Raw genomic sequence first — 17161 nt, 5'->3', positions numbered from 1 at the left:
TAGTATTCCAAGTGAAAAGCAGTACATAACTCACCTTCTTACATCCATAGTCCTGTAACTTTAATCCTAGAGGTGTTAGAGTGGAATTATTCCTGGTAACAGGATCATCTGCTGGCATCCCTGTACACTACCCTAAAGGAAGGAGGAGCCTACCCAGGCTGTGCTGGGTGGCTGCAGCAGCTGGCAGCGGATGGAAGAGCTTCCATGGGTTCAGAGATGTCCTGGGGGAGAAGGACAGAGGCTGTTTCAGCACAGTAGTTGACCTGCGTGTAGGAATTGTTGCCTTGCGCAACCTGGGTCACCAGCTGCTGAAATAGTTTTGTTTCCTTCTTAGTGTAATCATGGGCATGTAGAGGTTTTGAGGCTGAAAGTGGCAGGAATGACACATCAGAGAAATCTGTGTCACGTTATTGGAGGCCTTTCCTATTGAGTGTGTCTGTAACCAAGTGCTCAAACCATGTCCAGTGATTTGAAATCTCTGTTCAAGTGATGTGAACAGGTCTCATTTTCTGCCTTCAGAAAAGAGGAAATGGAGTACATGCAGCAAATGCCTTCCAGAATGTCTAAGAAAAGAATTGTGTTTGTTTATTGCAGCAAATAGTGTCTGGAAACAAATGCACTATGTGCAGAGTAGCTGAGGGGTAGATGTTCAGGGGAAAGAGCCCATGTGAGGAAGGAACAGTATTGTTACTTAGAACAAATCCCTTTGAACTGGCACAGCAAAAGCCATGGCTTGAAATGAGAGGTTCCTAAGCACTGGAAGATTTTTTTCTGAAATAACTTCACACTGGTAGGATGGGGACTACCTGCCCAAGAAGTTCTGAAATGAGATCTTACAACTTTGTAGTTTCAGCTGTAGTAGGGGATTAGGTTTAAGGGCCTTTCAGTCCCTTTAACATCTGCTTTGGCTTGCTGCAGGTGTTTTTGACTAGTCTCTTCTATTTAAAAGCAGATGAGGTGTCAGATTAACCCAGTAGGGTCTGCATTAATGGCCAGGCTGCTAACCACCAGCATTTTGGAACAAACAGTTGCTGAAATTCTGCTGAGCTTAAGCTGCTGGCTTTAGTACTTCTGCTGATGCAGATTACTTTTAACAGCTGATGCAGAATTACAATTACATATTCCATAAAGGATTCACTAACTATGTGCTGAAAACTAAATGACTACAGTCTTCCTGTTTTTCTCCCCTCTTATTTGAACACAACTGAACTGAAGAGAATTAAAATTGCTCTTTTCAAATAAACAGCTTATTTTGTGCTATGTTTAAGCAACACTTGATAGCGTTGGGAATGTTGTAGCAAGCTTTTATGCTGATCTTGTGGCAAAGTTTTTACTTCGTAAAAGGAGCAAGAATTTCCTACATTTCACCCTGAACTGCAATTTCTAAACTACAATTACATAAAGAAAGTATTTAAGAGGAACCACTGTTTTACAGGTATTGAAAATATTAACTTGATCCATGGTCTCCCCCCTGCTGCTTTTACAGGGTTGATCCTGATAGCCCACTGCATAGTGATCTTCAGGTCTTAAAAGAAAAAGAAGGTGTAGAATACATTTTACTCAACTTCTCTTTTAAGGTAAGTGTCTGTAAGACAAAAAGCTGCAGTTAAATTTGAGGCTTACTATAGAAAATTACTGAAATGACCTTCAGCTATTACTTGGGTAATAATGGATCTGTGGTCTAAAAAAAAGGGTGGAAAAAGAAAACTAACTTTTAAGTTAATCTCTGAAGCTTCCCAAAAAAAGCTTTTTAGCCAATACTATGGAAAGTGAATTTTTACACAACTGAAAAATTGTAGTACTTCAGATCTGATTTGACAAATAAGGCTATTGAAATACTTTCTGTTTGGGAAGCAATGTCCCAGTATTTTCCTTAACCTGTTTTTTTTATTTTTCTTCCCAGGATAACTTCCCTTTTGATCCTCCCTTTGTGCGAGTGGTGTCTCCTGTGCTCACGGGAGGGTAGGTTTGAGCTGCCCTGCAGAAATTGTGCTTTGTGGTAAAAATGTTACAACCTGAAAAACTCTGTGCCTGCCATATGTGGAAGAACTGACCTCTGGGGGGGGTTAACATTGCTCTTCCTTCTCCTCTTGTAGGGTGCTTTGGGTTGGTGCTTTGAATGGGTCTTGATCCCTGGGTTGCCTTAAGTTTGCTGTAAAGTCTTACCTGTCTCTCTTGCTGGTAGCACTGCCATAATGTTTTTGTTTTAAAATCCCTCAAATGCTAATCCAAAACCACAAAATTTCATTGAAAACATGCTCCAAATGTCATCTAAAGCATGTTTGAAGTGCTGTCTGTTGGACTTGTATAAATCCATTGGAAGACAATTAAATTCACCTGCCAAGACTTTCATGCATCTCCTGGTGACAGGAAATGATACTTGTTTTTGAAAATGCAGTCTGTGATAGCTGGTGCTGGTTCTTATGTGATTTGAATTGTTGTGTATTCTTTAATTCAGTAAATGGTTAGTGCAGTTAAATAGGGTTCCTGAGGGGTGCTGCTATCTCAAAATTTAACAGGCAGACCCAAACACCAGAAAATTAATTGGATTCTAATTTGATTGTAGTCAGACTTCTTTTTAGAATGAAAAAAGGATGGCTTTTCAGTGGTCATTTCCCTCTGAATGTCATATGGATCTATGAGGTATAAATGTCTTGATCATAGAGGAGAATACATTTTGGCAGTGGTAAATTCTCTTCCCTCAGTCCAGGTTTTGTCATGCTCAGGTGTTCTGCTGAGTCCCAGTAAGCACAATAGATAAAGTATTTTTGAAATTTAAAAAAGGTATTTACATAGAAAGAGCAAGAAAAGATCTGGTTATCTCATGTTATTTATAAGTGCACCTGCATTGTTTGAAATGGTGTTGAACTTGTTTACACAATTGAATGTTGTTTTCTTTTAGCTACACATCTGTACCATGTATATGTAGAGTAGCCATAAAAAGTAACTTCCCTTTTTCCATGGTCTCTGCAGTTTTGCAGAGTAGCTCAGTCAGTGGTTTAAACTAAGTCTAGTTAGCAAACAGCTTTTTTGTCTCACTATGCTAATTTTCTTTGCCCAGGTATGACATGGCTAACTAGTTACAATATATTACTGGTTAAAGGGCATTTCAGCTTTATGAACAAAGAATTGAACAAACAAGCTGGCAAGAGCTTAAAGTGCTGTGAGCCCTTGTACCTTTTTACTAACTGCTGATGGCAAGTATATTTTCTTTCACATTTGTTTCTAGGTATGTCCTAGGTGGAGGTGCATTATGCATGGAACTTCTTACTAAACAGGTGAATATGAGCTCTGTTATCTGGGTAATAAAACGTGCCTGAAAATAATGAAAATAGGTGCCTCTCTTGAGTTGAAGAATCCCTGTGTGGAATAAATTACACATTCCAAAGGAAACATAGTGGAATTAAACCTCAGTCCCACAAGATTTGCCTCACTGATCTTGTTTGGGATCTTTTCTGCCTTGGATAGCTTACAGGAGATGTGAGGAAGAGGAGGCAGTGTGAGCAGGTCAGCTTGGAGCTCTCAGAATCTCTGTGAGGAAGGCAGCGTGGGGAGCGAGCTCTGGGGAGCAAGACAAGTTGTTTTCTTCTCTAGAAGCCTCTTCAACTGCATAAAGTCAGCTCTGGAGAAGTGAGGAATACAGATGATTGTAGTCATAGATGATTTGTGCAGACAGAGTGATTTTCTCTTTAAAATAAGTAAATTAATGAAGTAACTTACTTGCAGGCTCTGGCAGAAACTCTTGTGAGCTCTGGAAGGTAAAGCAATGCCAGAGATGAGCAGAATTCTTACAACTTACTGAGCTGACTTCATTAGAGATCAGTCTTTTCTACTTCTTGGAAAAAGGAGTTGTAATTTCTGTTGTGATATTGCTGAAAATATGTCAATGGTGTAAGGATGGAGATTTTTCTGTTCCTGTCTTGCTGTATTTTGGAAATATAATTCAGTCTTTTAATTCTTCTAAGAATTCTTAGTACTAGGACTGTATATAATTCTACAGATTTTCTTTGGAAAATAAATGTTAACTGAAAATTAGTAATTGGATCTGGAATGCAGGAAAAAAAAAATCCCAAAGCATGTGTTCCAAAACAGATTTGCAAGGTGAGTACAAGAAGTGAGTACATGTTGTATGTTAGCATTCCTTTCCTTCTCCAGGGCTGGAGCAGTGCCTACTCAATAGAATCAGTCATCATGCAGATCAATGCCACTTTAGTCAAAGGAAAAGCCAGAGTACAGTTTGGAGCCAATAAGGTAAATGTGCTGTGGTTCTCAACTACACAAATCACTGCTGGGCTTCCATTTACTTGCTGGCTTGCTTAGAAGGTGCTTAGTGACAGAATTGCAAATATATATATGCATTTCAAATTGTCTGGGGACTCTCTAAGTATTTTATTGGCAATTAAATATTTTTTATGTAATTACAAGCATATGAGGTAGATAAAGCCTTGGGATGGGCAGGGTAGGCTTTTGCTATCCTTGTATTGGCAAGGGAGGGGAGGGAAGGACAATTAGAATCGGGAGGATTTGGAATTTCTGGCTCTAAGAAGGGAATCTTGAAAGCCAGGAATGTTCTAACATTGTGCATGGACTTTATTTTTAAGCCCACTGTAGAATTTCCTTGTTAGAACTAGTTTTGAGTCTTGCATGTCTAGATGCAGGTTTTTATATGAGTTTTTTTCTCCTTTCAGAATCAATATAATCTAGCAAGAGCACAGCAGTCCTATAAGTCACTAGTACAAATACATGAGAAAAATGGTATGTATATTCTTGCCTCTTTGTTCTTGTCTGCACAGCACCCTGGGAATTGGTGTTTGCCACAGAGAAACTTGAAGTGACAAAGTGTCTTATTTTGGCTTGGGAAAACCATAAATGTTTCTTCCTTCTTTTTTTCTTGCACTAGAAAAACAGTAGTGCTTAAAGAACTTGACTGAGATCATTGCAACTTTTCCAGTTTACTTGAATGTTGTCTGTGTTCCTGCTGCTTTTGAGAGGCAGCTGCATTTCATGTTCATCCAGTCGATTTAGGAACCTCATTGTTACTGTAGCTTTAGGGACTCTTCATATTGGCAGAGTATCTGCTGGGAGTTTATCCCTTTCCCTGGAAGATTTTGTTTCAATGTGTCAAGAACCTATGTGGAATATTAATGAAGAGAGAAAGTGGGGAAAAAGACCTGAAACTGAAAAATACAAGTCCAAGTGAGGTGTACTAGCTGGGAAAGTGTACAATAGCATAGGTAAACACCTGTTTCAGTGTGGGCTTTTTTACTCTAAAGTCTCTCTCCTGCATAAAACAAGTGTACAAGTGCTTCAGGTATAATTGAATTTGTTGTGGCAGTATGAGAAGCCCGAGGCTTTGGAAGGTTTAAGTAGCTTACATGTTACATAAAGGTAGTCAGCAGAACTGGTACTCTGGTCCTGTGATGAGGGAGTCAGTGCAGTTACACTTCTGTGATGTTCAGGGCTCTGGGTTGGACACAGTGTCCTCCAGGAATTGATGTTATTGTGAAAGTGTTTGTGTGACTGCAGTGAGCACCTCAATTTCCCTGCTGCTAACACGGGACAGAACACCTGTACTCTTGGGAGGGAGATCAAAGATCATGACTTTAACATCATCTCCAGTTTTACAGTGTTTTGATCTTGCCGTTCACTGAACCTTTTGCTCTTTTTGTTTGCTACAAAAGCCAGCGTGGCTGCTTACTTGTATGTGCTACAAGTGATCAGTGCTGCCTCAGGAGCTGAACACAAAGCATTCACAGTACTCACTGCTGCTGTGAAGGATGTCTTAAGCTTAGAGCTGCTATGTGCTCTCTGGGCCAGCACAAATAGGCCTTGTAGTCACTGTACACACATTTAAAGGAAATGTTACAAGAGGGGCTGGGAGAATTTAGATTGGAGCTCTGGAGGTTACTAGAAAAAGCAGTGCACACGTGATCAGGTATGATTCAGCTGTTAAACTTGCCAAATTATGTCAGGAGACCAGTTATTCAATGGCCATTTCTGAGCTTATTCCTACAGTAAGATTGGCAGAAGTAGGATAAACCATTTGGTTGCTTGTGCATGCCTAACTCTACACAAAATGGGATTTATATAAGTGTCCCAGTGCAGTCATGTTTGTATGTCTATGTTTTAAGTAGCTTGAGGACTTGGGGATTTTACCTCTCTTCTGTTAAGTTTGGTTAGAGCAATGTTCCTCCTTCAGCAGCTTCCCCTTGTTGGTGTTGAGCTTGTCCAGCTCAGGATAGCTGCTGTTCACAAATCTGCGTGTGCACACCCAAATACCAGGGCAGATCCTGGAATGTGCCACATGGTTTGTCTCCCACTGCTGACTTACTCACATTTAGGGCACTAAGTAAGGGTGCTCAGCTCGTGCTGAGCTTGGCCTGCCCCAAGAGGGAAGGACTGAGCCAGGTTCCATCTCCCAGGTGAAGAGTAGGATGGTCTGGACACAGCAGCGTTGGTACCTAACATGTCTCTGTTCTCCACAGGCTGGTACACTCCTCCAAAAGAAGATGGCTAATGCTGAGGACTGTTGTATACCTGGACCAATGTCAACAAAACAAGCTCTTTTTTATGTTTTCCAACACAGACTCAAGCTATGAGTGCCCCTATAACAGCTGTACTGAGGACTTTAGCTATTAGATAAGTTAGTGGATAATCTGTCAACTGACACGTACAGTATAAGTTACAGCCTTACCATTCCGCTCTTCTTAGGCATCTGGACTGAGCAGTTTGGGCCTTTACCATATTTGTTCTTATGGATTAGGCAGATTTGGGCCACGCCCTCCCTTCTCCCTTTTTTTATTTGAAAGCATAAACTCTCCCTGCAGCAGGCTATCAACTTACTAAAGATCATACAATAGGAGTGAGTTGTTCACACACTTCTGTGTATTTCTTACTTTTTGCAAAATGCAGACTGCAGAGACTTGCATTGTATTGTTTCATTTAAAGCCAAGAAGTTTAATACATTGTTTAATACTGTTTTAGGAAATGTCAGTTCTTGCAAATCACAGTAGTTTTTCTGGTCTAAAATGACAGCGTTTGTAGTATTTTCCAAATTAATGATATAGGAAAAACACATGTATGTTAAGTCATTAAACATTTTTCATGGCTGTATGAGAATATGAACTGTTTATTGGAAAAGATGCTCTTTGTTTAGATTATTTTAATTTTTTTTTTGTTTGGTTTTTTCCTTTTTATTTTGTTTTGGTTTTTTGTTTTTATGCAGAGCAAGGCTGTGCCAATAAAACCTTGTAACTAGTCACTTCCACTGGGGCGTCAGAACTTGCTGGGCTGTTCCTGCTACTTGTTGGCTCAACCTCCTTAACAAGAAGAGCCACAGTATGAAGCTTGAAGTTATTTAAAATACTAAAAACCGTTTTAGGTGTTCCATTTTATTAACGGGCTGTTGCAATCATTTCTAAACTAATGAACTTATAAAGTGATTGGCACAAATTGAGATGAAAGTCCATGAATGAAAAATTTTTATATAAAACCTACAATAAAGTACAAAAACATGTCATCCAATTCAGAGGCATAAGAAATGCTGCCATAGTCATGACGGTGGTTTTGTTATTGAAAGACTAATGGGAACTGTTCTTTATTAGGAGATGAGTCTGGGTCTGTGTACTTACACAATTCCATTGCCTTACCAGAATCGACTCTTATTTTGGTTGTAGTACTAGTCCTTAGGCCTGTGCACTCCTCGGGGCCGAGCGAAGGGTGTGTTCCATGGATTAAGCACTTTCAGAAGTGCAGAAGCATGTTTTTATGGGGTTTTTTTTAGTTGACTATCGAACTTGTGCTCTTTTCTCTATCAGGCGCCCGCGGGTCCTTGTGCATTTGTTTCTAGATCCAGTTTTTAGCTCGAAAGAAACGACCTGGGCGAGCTTTGGCGGCGCTCCCGGTGCCCGGTGCGCGCTGTTCGCGGGCCGAGCGCCGGGGCTGTGCCGCTGGCCGGGCACGGCGGGGCTGCGGCGGCCCCGGCCTCCGCCCTGCGGCGCACGCTTCGGTTTGGGTTCCATTTCTTCTGGCAGAGTTCCTTGGCAATGTACAGTAATTTGTAAACTTGCATCAAGTTTATGAATAAAAAGCATTTTACGAAGCGCTGTGTCCGTGCTGGGGCCCGGGGCGCGAGGGAAGGGGGGAGGTGAGAGCGGGACGGGTCCTCCCCGCCGCCAGGCGGCGCCACTATCGGGGTTTGTGCCCGCTCGCGCTGACCGGAAGTTGCCTCAGGTGCGGAGGCGCGCGGGTGACGCAGGGCAGCGGGGCCGGGGAGGCGGAGGGGCCATGGAATCCGCGGCGAAGGGCAGCTACGTCCTCGCCAACCTCGCCGAGGTGGTGGAGCGTGTCCTCGGCTTCCTGCCCACCAAGGCGCTGCTGCGCGCCGCCTGGTAAGGGCTGGGGCCGTGGGGTGGGCGGTGGCCGGCTCCGGTTGGCGGGGGCGGTGCGGCCGACGCGGTGTGTCCGTGTTGTGTTGCAGCGTATGCCGGCTATGGAGGGAGTGTGCCCGGCGGACGCTGCGGACGCGGCAGCGAATCGCGTGGGTGTCGGCGCTGGAGCCGGGCCCCGCCGAGAACCACGCGCTGGTGCGCGCGCTGGCCCGCGAGCTCGAGGTGAGGGGCGGCTGAGGGGGCGCGAGGGGCGAGGACTCGGCGCCTTCGTTTAAATCGCTGAACGCGCTTCTTCCAACCTCCCGGCAAAAGGGACGTGTTCGGAGGCGTAGGTGGTTTTGACAGTTCAAATGTTGCGTGTTAATACACCGATCAAAACGCCGAGGATTTGCAGTTCAGGACACATCTGTTCATCGCGACAATCTTGTTAAAAGGTTAACCCTCTTAGGCTGGGAGACACTGAGTAAACACATCAGGATTAATCTGCCTGGCAGGATTTATTTTCAGTATTAACCTGGTGCTGGGCCTTCACTACACAAAAGATTCATGTCGGGGTCTTCCGCAGTAGACAGGCCTCAGCAGATCAGTGTTAAACCAACTGGGACAAGAAGCGCCTCCACACTGTTTCCCAGCATCAGCGCTGGTGAACAGTAGATGCCAACAACCATGAATGCAAGGAGTTTAGACAGTGCTAAAAGAAGGAGTAGAGTCATGGACCAGTCTACTGAGCTGTTCTCGCTTCTGTGAGGTTTGGGCCAGCTTCCTGCCTGTCGGCAGAAGTTCCTCTGGGCACTTCTGAGGCTATTGAGAGGTTATGTGCTGGCTGACAGGAGCCTGGTGAGGGGGGAGGGGACCGACGTGGGTTGGCGGTGGAGCAGGAGCAGTTTCTCCTCCGTTTCTGCCCCCAGTTTCCCTCCACTCTGCCCTGTCTTATGTACTCCTCCACCCGTGTCTTTGCAGAAGGTGCACGTGCTGCCCCAGACCGTGCTCTACATCGCTGATGCAGAGACCTTCAGCGGGCACGAGGAGTGTCACGAGCAAAAGAAAGGTAAAGCCTGCACCTAACTCACTTCCATTTAAAGATACGCTGGGATGTAAGCAGAGCACAGTCAGCTGAGGGGGAATTCTCTGTGGTTTGGTTTCAGTGGAAAGGAAATGTTTTGCAGAAACCGTGACTGCGTAGTATTGCATTTGAGGTAGGGAGCAGCTCACAGATCTTTGTTAACGTGCACAGATGGGTTCCTTTCCCTTCTGTGGAGGACGCTGTGTGTGTTTGCCTGCCGGCAGCTCTGTGCTCTCAGGGAGCAGCACAGACCAGCGTGCTGTTACCAGGGCGGCCACTGATGGGCAGCATTGGTTAAACAGGACGGGGTTGGCTGTGGGATTTGCTCAGAACGCACTTTTACTGCTCTCTGATGGTTTTTTGGGTTTTTTTTTTTTTTTTTTTTTTTTTGTTTCTTCTTATTTTAACAGCCAGAAAAAGAAACAGTAAAGAAACAGCTCTCGCACTTGAAAAGTTGTTGCCAAAGCGATGTCAGGTTCTTGGACTGGTCACCCCAGGGATTGTAGGTAGGAGCAAAATGTGTGGGTTTTGAGAGGTCAGCTTGAAGGTGTCATCTCCATTGTTCAGCACTGGCTTCAATTTTAAGGTGTTCAGTGTTGCTGCTAAGTGACGTGGAGCTTACTTCATGTATTGCAGTTATCATTAAAAGGGTTAATTTAATTGGGCAGGCAGCTTTCCCTGGAACCTTAATGTACTTATTGAATGTTGCTTGGATTTATGGATACATTTCAGTCATATTGTGACTAACTGTAGAGGGCATCCTGGTACACATGCCTGTTTGTAATGGTCTAGCAGGAGGCATATGCAGTAACTGGAAAATTCACGGCCTCCTATGGCAGGATTTTTCTCATGCTTCACTTTTATCATTAGAAATTTGGTTTTTTATAGTTTCTCACCTTAAATTCACTTTCCACATTATAAGTAAGGTATTTGATTGTTGTCACTACCATATTTTAATAGTACACTCCCAATTTTTGTGTCAGTTTTGCTTTATACTGTCATCACATGCTTATTGGATACCTTAAAAACTTGAGTATGTCTGTGTGCCTGCAGAAGTTGACAGGAAAGCTTCTATTGCACTGTTCTTGTTTTCCTAATGTTTTTATTTGATGTGCCTGGGGAGATATGTGTAAATATATCCATGTCTCCATGTCAAAACTGACTTCAGTGGGATCAATAGCCAGCAGGACCTACACGTTTCATCTTTCCAAAACATTAACAAAAAAATCACAGTTTTCAGTTAGATAAATTGTTATAGAAATAGATTATCATGTTTAATATCACCTGAGCTGTTCAACCTCTTTCTGCCTGTGTCATGTAAATGAATGTATTAGAATCTCTGAACACAAGATTCTTGGTTTTGTCTCTGTAGTTACTCCAATGGGTTCAAGCAGCAATCAACCTCAAGAAATTGAAGAGGGTGAAGCTGGGTTTGCTCTGTTGTTTCCCAAAATTGATGGGGTGAAAATTCATACCTTTCATTTTTCTAAAGACGTGAAGAACAGGGTCTTTGATGAAAGCAAGTTTGCTGAAGCAGGTATGTCGTTTTCTCTCCTTTATGTGGGCTTTTTGTGAGATGCTGCTCTCTGAGGTGCCACTGGAGTTCTGAGTAGAACCAGCAGCTTCTGCACTGGCTCCAAGAGCTTCTGTGGGGCTCCAGCTGGTGACTGTGCATCTCTGCTCCTCCCAGTCCCTGGAGCAGTAAGGAGAAGTTATCCCGAGTATCGGTTTCCAGTTCCTTCAGTTACATTTTAAGTGGAGCTGTTCAGAGGGAGGTGTGATGTAATATTTGAGGAGAAACTAGAATGGTTGGACTTCAGAGTTCAGGATTTAAAAATAAGGGGATCAGTGTTGGCTTTTGTTTGTAGGTCTGAAGAATAACCCAGATCTCCGTGTTGTTCTTCTGTTTGGCTACAACTCCTGGAAGACTGGAGCTACTCGATTTCTTCATCAAATAGTCAATCCATTGAATGAGAAAAGTATCATCCTGGCTGGAGGACAAGTGGAGAGCTTTACATCACTGACCTCTGAGACGTAGGTATTTTTTTCAAGGTAAATGATGAAAAAGATTTAATGTGAGAGAAACATTGCAGATCCATAGCCTTCTAGTTATATTGAAAATCCCCTTTACCAGTAGGAAAATAACAATTTCTTAAAGGGGAAAAATGCCACAACTACTACACTGTGATGTAGCCAGAAAAGCTGGAAGCTTGGTATGGCTGTGTTACAGTTTGGATTCTGGAAACCCAGCTAGGAGAAACCCAATGGAAAGGCGATTTCTAGCTTCAGATACCTTTGTGTGTTTATTGCAGTCAGCATTTCATCTCTGGAGTGCAGGTAAATGAGTGCCTGTTGTGACAGAGCCCAGGATGTGAACATGTGTGTGTGTATGTGCCTCAGTTTGGCTCACAGCACGGAGCAGTAGCTGCACACACACAGCAAGGCTGTGCCCCAGGAGCTCACCTGATGTGCCCTGGCTGCTGGAGGACGTGGCATTCCGTCCTGTGGAGCCATGCCCATAGCTCCTCTCGTCCCACCGCGGGTCTGGAGTCCATACTAATATCAACGTGTTCCTTGCATCTGATTTGCCATCAATCTGGGCCATTGCCCCAGATAAGAGAGCTGACCTTAAGTAAAGTCCCTGCAGATAAAAGTTAAGTATGTAACTACTTGACCCTGTGTGTCCTGGCCAACCAATTTAAAGCAACATGAATCCAAAACCTTTACTGACTGCTGCCCTGCTTTACTGTATAAGTCCTCAGTGCCTTTGCTTGTCCAGAGTTTAACTGATGTTTTAGTTGAATTGCAGAGCTGTGACATACACAAACTACTGAGTTTGGAATGAGTGAAACAAGTTTATGGTCAATACCTAGTAATGGATATGGAAGGTTTCTTTGTGAAAGGTTGCTACACAAAAGCATTGCTAAAATATGAAGTCTTTGATTTGCTTTTTAACTTTGGCTGGTATCAGAATCACTGCAATGTCAGCTGCTTTGCACCCAGGGCTGCTGCAGCAGCAGTTCAGTCTGCTGAGGAGTGGTTCCCCCAGAACGCTCTAACTCGGTGCCGTTGCCTTTCAGTAACCACGCCCAGCCTGGTGACGCCTGCGGTGTGGTTGGGTTGGCTTTCAGCGGCCCCCAGATCCAGAGTGCCACTGTCCTGCTAGACCAGGATGTGGCTGATGAGAGGACAGCAGAAGCAGCCATGCAGCGTCTCAAAGCAGCGAACATCCCCGAGCACAACACCATTGGCTTCATGTTTGCCTGCGTCGGCAGAGGATATCGGCATTACAAAACCAAAAGGAATATGGAAGCAGATGCATTTAGGAAGTTCTTTCCAAATGTGCCCCTCTTTGGCTTTTTCGGACATGGGGAAATAGGATGTGATCGAATAGTTACTGGGAATTTCGTGTTAAGAGAATGTAATGACATAAAGGATGACCTGCTTCATGGTTATACTACTGTTATGACTCTTATTCACCTTGGTTCAACTAAAGCAAACCAAGCATAAGTAAGGTTTAATGCTTCAGTGAGCTGTTTGTTTCATTCCAGAGAGCTGAGAAGTCTGGAAGAATGGACATCTTGCAGTCAAAGCCCCTTCCAAAACATAAACATCATTTTGGTAATGTTATTGAGTCTTGTAGTTGCAATAGAGTTTACTGTAATATCTGTGAGAAAGCCTTGCATTTTTTGTAATCCCCTGTACACATCAGAATTGCAGGAAATTATATTTGATGGAATTCTGCATTTGAAGAAAGCCTCTTTCTTCCAAAATGAAAATGGTTTCCACAAATGGTAGAATATGCTGAATTGGAAGGGACCCATCAGGATCGTTGAGTCCAACTCATGGCCCTGAACAGGACACCCCAAGAATCCCACCAAGTGCCTGAGAGTGTTGTCCAAACTCTTCTTGAGCTCAGGCAGGGCTGGTGCTCTGACTGCTTTCCTGGGGAGCCTGTTCCAGTGTCCAGCCACGCTGGGTGAAAAACTTTTTCCTGATATCCAACCTAAACCTCTCTGACTCAGCTTCATGCCACTTCCTCGAGTTCTGGCACTGGTCATGAGAGTAAAGAGATATTGATGACCACAGTGAGGTCTCCCCTCAGTCTCCTTTCCTCCAGGCTGAGCAAACCAAGTGTCCTCAGCCCCTCCTCATAAGGCTTCCCCTCCAGATCCTTCACTTCCTCATGGCATTCCTCTGGACCCCTCTAAACTTGATGCCTTTTTTATACAGCGGTGCCCAGAACTGCCCCAGCACTGGAGACTGCCCCAGAGCAGGACAGTCCCTCCCTGGCCTGGCTGGCGGTGCTGGGCCTGATGCCCCAGGACATGATTGGCCCTCCTGGGTGCCAGGGCACGGCTGGCTCAGAGCCAGCTTGCCACTGACCCCAGCTCCCCTCCCAGAGCTGCCCTCCACCCTCCTGCTCCCCATTCCATACACACAACCAGGGCTGCCCTGTCCAGGTGCAGAATCCAGCACTTGCCACTGTTACATTTCATGTGGTTGGTGATTGCTCTTTGTCAATGTCTCTGCAGGACCTCTGTCCTTTAGAGAGTTGACAGCTCCTCCCAATTTAGTGTCAGTGGCAAACCCAAACCCAAATGTAGAAAGAAACTACTTTGATGTGCTCTATTTATGCATATAAAGCACTCTAGAAAAACTACTGATGCATTTAATCTACCATTTCCTGGATTTTATTTCTAGAGAGATGCTGAACTTTCCCAGAGTCCTATTTACAAAACTGAAGTTTTACTAGATAAAATCAATTAAAATCTTTAGAGAAAAGTAAACAAAGTACTTGTTAAATAAAGGTAGAAGTATGTCTAAGTAACTTGCCTTCTATTCTTAGAGAAAAATCTTTTATTTAAAGATGTTGTCCAGCTAAGAGTTCAGCTGGGCTCACCACCTTGAACTGAATTGCAGTTGCTCAACTGTGTGGCTCAGAATATAGTGGTTGCCTCTTCTCCTGTAGTGTGATTACAATCTGTTAAATCCAGAGTGCTTAGAAATAAGTCTATCTATCTTTGAATTTCTACAGGAAGTTTTTTGCTCTTAAATTTGGAATTGTGGGACACACAAGATCTGGCTATATTATATTTATATAGAGACTTTAAGTAAGACTTGTGCTTCTGCATGTTTTTCCCATGCTTTTACATCAGTGACCTGTTTTGATTGCTGCAGCTGGCATGCAGTACCAAGTAAGTAAATTCAGCATAGTCTCAGTATAGCTAGTAATATATTTGCTGCTTTTTAAATTCTTTCCTCCCTTTTATTTTCATGTAGTAATAGAATGACAAGAAAATAAGATCGATTTTGCACCATATCACCAGATTTCTAAATGCTAAATCAAGCAGCTGGCCCATTTTCAGTGTAGTAAAAAGAAAATACCTGTATGTTGTACAACAAAGTAAAAAGTTTTGCTTTAAATGTACCAAGGAAAACTTCAGTTACCAGCTTTATTCCCATGTCTAGTTAAAACTTTTCCTGCACTTGGCCTAGCAAGCTTTAGTAGGGGTGTATCTGTCCTGAGCATTAACTGTTGTGTCAGTTGAGCACAGACAGCACTTCCCCATGGCTGTACTGATTGATGATGGGTTTTTTTAATTAGAAGATAGAATGAGCTGTGAACTCCCAGTGGCCACCTGTGGATGGAAGATTAGTAAGTGTGGGTGTGACGTGGACAACATTCAGTTCATTTAGAGGGAAATGTATCTGGAAATAGAGTGTGGTTCAATTTTCAGAGAAGCCCCTTGCTGGGAGGTGACTGTGTTATTTCAGTATAACCAGAATGTCACATTTGGCCCTTTGTGTGTGCCTAAGGTTCATGTTTAACGGGACAGAAAGGAAATGTTTCATTTCTCTGATGCAGATAGGATTCCTGGTGCTGCAGCCATGCTGAGCAGCCTGGGAGGGTTAACTGGGTGCTGTGTTAGAGCAGTTGAAGGGTGATCAACCACATGTCCTCAATAAAGACTCTGCCAGAAGGTCAGAGAAGTTGATGCTGAGCTCAGACAGTGGCACAGCTAAACCAGAAGCACAGAGTGGTCTGCAGGGGACACTCAGCAGGTCCTGTAGCTGAGAAAGCTTCAGAGATAAACCTAGTGCAGGGTGGGGGGCTCTGCATCAGAATCCAGGAATCCTTGTCTCCAGCATCAGGAAGTGTGGAGATGAATACCCTGGAGCCATGCGCATAGCTGGAACCACTAGAATGACTGTCCCAGGCCACATCATGCCTTCCATGTGACAGGGAAATGGTCTAAGTGATAAAATTGCAACATCTGTGATTAAAGTGTTTTGCTATCCAGATTCATTTTGCCTCCATGCTGTTATTTGCTCTTCAACCACAACAACCCCTGAGAGAACCCCAAATATATTTACTTACAAAATGCATGTACCAAAAGGCAGAGATAATTGATAGAAAGTTTTGCAGTGTCAAAATTTATACTTCTGTCTCTTCAAAGAAGCAAGCATGAGGTTTTAAAGTGGGTAAAGTTACTTAAATGAGTATTCAGCTATTGAGGCAAATGTAAATAGCAGGACTACTCAAAAGATTTTCTCTACACCTATGGTTTTATACATCTTCAGATTGTTTCTTTCAGAGATAAGAAATCTGTTCTGAATCTTCTCTCCTTTCAATTAATGAATTTTCTCAGCTAATCTTCCCTTCAATACAACCTTATAAATCCCATATAATGACCTGCTTGGTAATGTGCCATTATGGGAACATACCTGATTTTTTGCTGGTTTCTGCCTCCAGTGCTAGAAATAAGTTGAAAATAAAACCAGTTCTGTTCAGTTCACATTTTCTATGCCTCTGACTAACCAGACATTCTCTTTGTGTTTTGAAGGCAAAAAGAAAAGACATGGACCATGGCAGATGGCCTCTTTTTGTCTGAGTAAGAGAATCCTGTAAGGGACCAAAATGTGGTATACAATGTATTAGTGTGATCAACAGATGCTTATGTGAATAAAAGAAAATCTTTGGAGAGGGCAGCATTTTGTTCAGCCAAAATACCTGTCTCAATAATATTTTGTGTCAGAAATTGACCTGCCAAACGAAATTCTGATTTCTGCTATCTGAAATGTCAGCTGGAATATTCAAGGTAAAATTTAAATTTCCCTCAGTAGTGAGATTTTCAGAAGAAAGCCAGACAAAATTAAAAACCATCAAGGAAGATTGATGTTAGTCTTGCTTAATATTAGGAATGTACACCAAACTCTGCCTAAAAAATTTTAACCGTTACCAATCTCTTTTCTTAATATTTCCCTTTAATTCTAATTCAAATAGTGTGCCAGGAACCTGGGCAATAAACTACCAATGGTACCTCGTGCTGATGTTGTGTTACAATAAAAGAAAAAAAAATAAGAAAAGTAAGTATTAGCTGGGAGAAAGGTGGGGTTTTTCCCCCTACATCTGGTAAGGGTATCTGAAACAAGCCAAATTCTGGACATGTATCACAAATATCAATTTTGAAGCTATTGAATCAAGATAGGCTTCAGCTCCTCTGGGGAAATCCTGTGAAAAATGAAAAAGCCCTATCAAAAATTCATATCACCTCACACTAAAATCCTGTGATATCTCATATTCTCTGTGCAGTGAAAAAAAAATTGTACTTTATTTATTTCCCATGTAGTAAAACCCAAGATTATCTCATGCATCTAGCTGTGCATTATTGAAAAGCATAAAAAACCTCACAGAATTCAAACA

General features: G+C 42.9%; 2 protein-coding genes across 2 annotated transcripts in view; both read left to right on the top strand.

The window, feature by feature from the left end:
• UBE2Q2 (ubiquitin conjugating enzyme E2 Q2) overlaps window positions 1–8101 on the top strand; it is a 46840-nt gene extending 38739 nt beyond the window's left edge. The window contains exons 8-13 of the mRNA XM_066558636.1: window positions 1487–1577; window positions 1904–1962; window positions 3230–3278; window positions 4156–4251; window positions 4689–4755; window positions 6486–8101. Of these exons, the coding sequence (XP_066414733.1) occupies window positions 1487–1577; window positions 1904–1962; window positions 3230–3278; window positions 4156–4251; window positions 4689–4755; window positions 6486–6517 (394 nt within the window). The 3' untranslated portion in view covers window positions 6518–8101. The remainder of the gene's footprint in view (window positions 1–1486; window positions 1578–1903; window positions 1963–3229; window positions 3279–4155; window positions 4252–4688; window positions 4756–6485) is intronic.
• A 147-nt stretch (window positions 8102–8248) lies between these two features.
• On the top strand, window positions 8249–16253 carry FBXO22 (F-box protein 22). Its single transcript, XM_066558461.1, has 7 exons — window positions 8249–8390; window positions 8480–8612; window positions 9351–9438; window positions 9864–9959; window positions 10826–10990; window positions 11322–11487; window positions 12534–16253. Exons 1-7 carry the CDS (start codon window positions 8287–8289, stop codon window positions 12961–12963), a joined length of 1182 nt encoding a protein of 393 aa, XP_066414558.1. The 5' UTR covers window positions 8249–8286; the 3' UTR covers window positions 12964–16253.
• The last annotated feature ends 908 nt before the right edge of the window (window positions 16254–17161 follow it).

This window comes from Molothrus aeneus, chromosome 13 (assembly GCF_037042795.1).
Source record: "Molothrus aeneus isolate 106 chromosome 13, BPBGC_Maene_1.0, whole genome shotgun sequence".
Taxonomy (NCBI): domain Eukaryota; kingdom Metazoa; phylum Chordata; class Aves; order Passeriformes; family Icteridae; genus Molothrus; species Molothrus aeneus.
This window is presented reverse-complemented; position numbering and strand designations above follow the sequence as displayed.

Coding starts and splice junctions, on each gene's coding strand:
- FBXO22 (XM_066558461.1), top strand. CDS start 8,287: ATGGAATCCGCGGCGAAGGGCAGCTACGTCCTCGCCAACCTCGCCGAG. Junction 8,391..8,479: donor GCGCTGCTGCGCGCCGCCTG/GTAAGGGCTGGG, acceptor GTTGTGTTGCAG/CGTATGCCGGCTATGGAGGG. Junction 8,613..9,350: donor CGCTGGCCCGCGAGCTCGAG/GTGAGGGGCGGC, acceptor GTGTCTTTGCAG/AAGGTGCACGTGCTGCCCCA.